At 46.5% G+C, this 4,660-nt stretch overlaps 1 protein-coding gene across 1 annotated transcript; it reads left to right on the top strand.

The window, feature by feature from the left end:
• The first annotated feature begins 747 nt into the window (after positions 1–747).
• LOC120674692 lies at positions 748–2,160 on the top strand. The gene is made up of 4 exons (XM_039955830.1): positions 748–948; positions 1,105–1,302; positions 1,410–2,010; positions 2,129–2,160. The coding sequence occupies exons 1-4, from the start codon at positions 748–750 to the stop codon at positions 2,158–2,160; spliced, it is 1,032 nt and encodes a 343-aa protein (XP_039811764.1).
• The last annotated feature ends 2,500 nt before the right edge of the window (positions 2,161–4,660 follow it).

Genomic DNA, 4,660 nt, shown 5'->3' with positions numbered 1-4,660 from the left:
TGTCTCGAAAATTTAGACAAGGTCTTGCAGCGATGCCAAGAAAAGGACCTGGTGCTAAATTGGGAAAAATGTCATTTCATGGTCTGCGAAGGCATCGTCCTTGGACACCTTGTGTCCGAGAGGGGGATTGAGGTGGACAAAGCAAAAATTGATGTTATAGAACGTCTCCTACCTACAGTTAACGTCAAGGGGATCTGTAGCTTCTTGGGTCATGAGGGGTTCTATCGCCGTTTCATTAAAGATTTCTATCAGATCGCTAGACCCCTTACAAACCTTTTAGCTAAGGATGCGCCCTTCGAATTCACGGATGAGTGCCTTCGCACCTTTGAAATCCTAAAAAAGGCACTCATCTCGGCTCCAATCATTCAACCCCCAGATTGGAGCCTCCCGTTTGAAATAATGTGTGATGCTAGTGACTATGCCGTTGGTGCGGTCCTAGTCCAAACCAAAGATAAGAAGAATCATTCAATTGCCTATGCTAGCAAAACTCTGACAGGAGCACAATTAAATTATGCCACTACTAAAAAAGAGCTCCTTGCAGTTGTTTTTGCTATTGATAAGTTTAGATCTTGCTTCGTTGGAACAAAGGTTATTGTTTATATTGACCATGCAGCTTTGAAATATTTGCTCACCAAGAAAGATGCTAAACCCCGTTTGATTTGGTGGATTCTCTTACTCCAAGAATTTGACCTTGAAATAAAAGATAAAAAGGGAGTAGAGAATACTATAGCCGATCATTTGTCGCGTATGCAAGTTACTAACCTGCAGGAACCACCAATCAATGACTTCCTACGCGACGACATGCTGCTCAAGGTGACGGACTCCAACCCATGGTACGCAAACATTGTGAATTTCATGGTTGTAGGTTATGTACCACCTGGGGAAAACAAGAAAAAGCTGATCTTCGAGAGCAGACGTCACCTTTGGGATCCACCGTACCTGTACAGGGTGTGTATGGATGGATTATTAAGGAGATGTGTCCCTACAGCAAAAGGGGTACAGATTATAGAAAAGTGCCATACTACAGCATATGGAGGCCACTTTGGAGCTTTCAGAACACAATCAAAAATCTGGCAAAGTGTTTTCTTCTGGCCCACAATGTAGGAAGACACCAGAGAATTTATTCGAAGGTGCCGAAGATGCCAGCTGCAGGGAGGCATCACTGCTCGCAATGCAATGCCCCTCACATACAATCTCCAAGTTAAACTATTCGATGTCTGGGGTATTGACTTCATGGGACCATTCCTAAAGTCCCATGATTGTGAGTACATCCTGGTTGCTATGGACTACGTCTCCAAATGGGTAGAAGCGTTACCCTGCCGAGCTACAGACGCCAAGCATGCGAGGAAGATGTTTCATGAAATCATCTTCCCTCATTTCGGAACATGAAGGATGGTTATAAGTGACAGGGGTCCCATTTCATCGACAAGACCTTCCGTCGCTTCCTAAAAGAACTTGGCGCAAGACACAACATTGCTACACCCTACCACCCTCAGACCAGTGGACAAGCAGAAACTTCTAACAAGCAAATCAAGAGTATTCTACAGAAAACGGTGAACAAAATGGGTAAAAGATGGAAGAATATGCTACCTGATGCACTTTGGGCATACAGAACAACATATAAGACCCCCATCGGCATGTCACCATATCAACTGGTCTACAGGAAGACGTGTCATCTACCAGTTGAGCCTGAGCACAGGGCCCACTGGGCCATTAAGAAATGGAACATGGACTACAAGCTCGCTGGGAGGAATAGACAAATGCAGCTGGCAGAGTTAGAGGAATGGAGAGAAAAGGCATACCATAGTGCCAAGATATACAAGGATCGTACCAAAAGATGGCACGACAAGAGGATCAAGCCCAAGGAGTTCAAGCTAGGTGACAAGGTATTAATGTTCAATTCCAGGGTAAAACTCTTCGGAGAAGGAAAACTTCGCAGCAAATGGAAGGGCCCGTACACCATCGTCAATACATCTTCTCACGGGGCAATCACACTCCAGGATGGTGACGGTGAGTATTTCAAGGTAAATGGCCATCAGCTTAAACTTTTTCATGAACCTTTCCGACCCGGTGAAATTTTCGATGAAATTAAGTTAGTAGATTTTGATTCTACACATCTTCTCCATAGAAATGAAGCCCATGCACTACCTGATCACCTAGCCCACGACCTTAGAAGCCCACACAAAGAACCTAGGGGTCGGCCGGCCCCACCTTGTGGCCGTTGGCTCTGAATCTTTGAAATTTAAACCCTCCAACGTCCCTTTTCATGTTTCCTTGTGTGGAGACATTGAACTTCGGAAGGTTTGGCACCATTTTGATCCTCTCTTCCCTTTAAATTCATCTCCTCACCTCTCCTCTCCTTCTTCTCATTCATCCAAAGTCCAAGCACTCCACTCTTCCTCAGCCTCTTCTCACCTGCAAAGCACCATTACCATGGCCGAAAAGTCGATCATCCCGTTCGTTGGGTCCGAGTCCACGTACGGACTCAACGGCGAGCCATCTCCCGCCAACCAAGCTTTAGCGAGCCTTGCAGTGGAAGAAAAGGCAATGCACATTGCCACGACACTACTGGCGATCATGCCAGCATCTGGGAGGAAGATAACACCGAGGGGCGCCGAGGAGGGGGTGGCCGACCCCCCTGGTTCGGCCGAACCAGGGATGAGGCCCCTCGGCCTCCCCTTTGGCACAGCGCATCGTCAAGAGGGCTACTACCCAGAGGGGCAGGGGAAGGCGCCCAGGGACTACGCCGAGGCCAACGATGGGTGAACTTCGCCCAAAGGATGTCGCCGTTCGCCTCTTCGCCGACCCGATGCCTCGGATGCCCATGGAAGAGGGAATACAGTATGCTTACACCGTGAGGAACAAAAGCGGCGACGTAGTTAGCCACCATTACACCACCTCTCTCACCCCCGTTAGCGATAATTCTCCAAAGCATTTTAGGGTCGCAGGAGTCCGGACTCCCGGAGTGGGGCACGGTAAGGGCCTCTTTCCCGTGCTCTCCCCCAAGGAGAAGGGAGAGGCCGAATCCGTTGTGTCCACCCCTAAAAAGGTGAACAGGCACCTAACTCCTCCTCCCATCACACGTCCTGGGGGGCAGTATGAGAGTGAGGACGAGAAGGTCCTAAAGGGGCCCAAGGTCGTCCAGCTTCTGAGGACTATAGTTGCGTCAAAGAAGGAGAATCAGAAGCAGGGCGACCAACTGGCGGAGTTGTCCTTAGAACTGAAATCGGTCAAAGACGACCTCGATACCCTCCGCCATGGCCTCAGCTCCAGGATCTCACGCCTAGAGAAGGGTAAGGACATCGCTTAGGTGTACGCCTCCACCAAGCGACAGGGCGCATTTACTTTTCATGTTTAGTTCTTGAGTTTACGTTTGCATCATGTAATAAGAGCCCTTTTCATTTCAATATAATAAAGTTTGAGCTCCCCGGATTCCAATCCGGCAGAGTTCCCATTTCATTTGTGCCATATTTTGTCTTGAGATTTTGTACAGGAATAGAAACAAGTGTGGGGGGATGCACCTCGCAAAAATGCGACACAAAACTGACAAGACCAGCACGCAAAAGAGGAGGGCGAGAGGGCCCACCTCAGGGGCGGCCGAACCCATGGGTCGGCTGGCCCCTGGTGAAGCCCACTCGACTCCACCCAGCTCCAGATCGTTGGTTTGCGTCTCCAAATCCTTAAACCTCCCTGCATTCGTTTAAATTCAATGGATTTCTTCACAGAAAAAATCACAAACTCCTTATGCTTTCAAAAAAATAAAACCTTGCATGCATTTTATTCTTAGCTTTCTTTTTAACCTTGTGAATAAACTCCTATAGGGACCCCATGCTTTCTAAGTAATTGATCAATGAGATATGACTTGGTTTGATGGCATCATGCTCTTCCTTGCAAAAGCACTTGTTTTCTTTTTCAAAAGTTAAAGTAAATATAGCTTGACTCCTCAAATTATCATGAATTCCTACCAAAGCCAAAGACAAGTTTTCATGCTCAACATTCAAATGATGTTTACCTTTGCTTTGAGCTTTGTCAAATTCTTCGACCCCTGTTAGAGATTTGTCATGCTCTCTTGATCAAGATCACGTACACATGCTATACTTCCCCACTGGGAGATAGTCGCCACATCCATCACTCCACAAAAATAAGAACTCTATGACCCTGCTCTCCAAAGCAACATGGGCTATGCAAAAAACAAAAATAAAAGATGTCTACCCAAAGAAGGTAGACCACATGCTCATGGAGTATGTCAAAAAAAAGAGAAAGAGAAAAGAGAAAAGATGCATACCCAAAGAAGGTATACCACATGCTTGCAAAGGCATGTCAAAAAAAATGTTGATAGCTCATGGTTGAAAATAACAAAGGGAGAAAGAGTCAGGCAAAAGGAGTTCATCCTTGAATCACCAAAAATAGTCCACACACTTGCACATCTTGATCAGGTTGTATGACTCATTTCTGCTCAGATCTTGTTTTTGACTCAGCAATACAAGCAAGGCAAACATGCCTCTCCACTCCTACCCTGAGCCCCACATAAGCCTGAGTAGATGGTAGGAGAAGGACGGCAGCATCTTTGCCTTGGTGAGGATATAAAACAAAAAGAGTGATTCAGAGAGTAATTTGAGGAGCAAGGCTATCTTTCTGTTTTCAAAATAAAAATCTCCAA

Source organism: Panicum virgatum, chromosome 5N, assembly GCF_016808335.1.
Source record: "Panicum virgatum strain AP13 chromosome 5N, P.virgatum_v5, whole genome shotgun sequence".
NCBI lineage: Eukaryota > Viridiplantae > Streptophyta > Magnoliopsida > Poales > Poaceae > Panicum > Panicum virgatum.
Note: the sequence above shows the minus strand (reverse complement) of the source record. Positions and strands in the feature narration are given on the sequence as shown.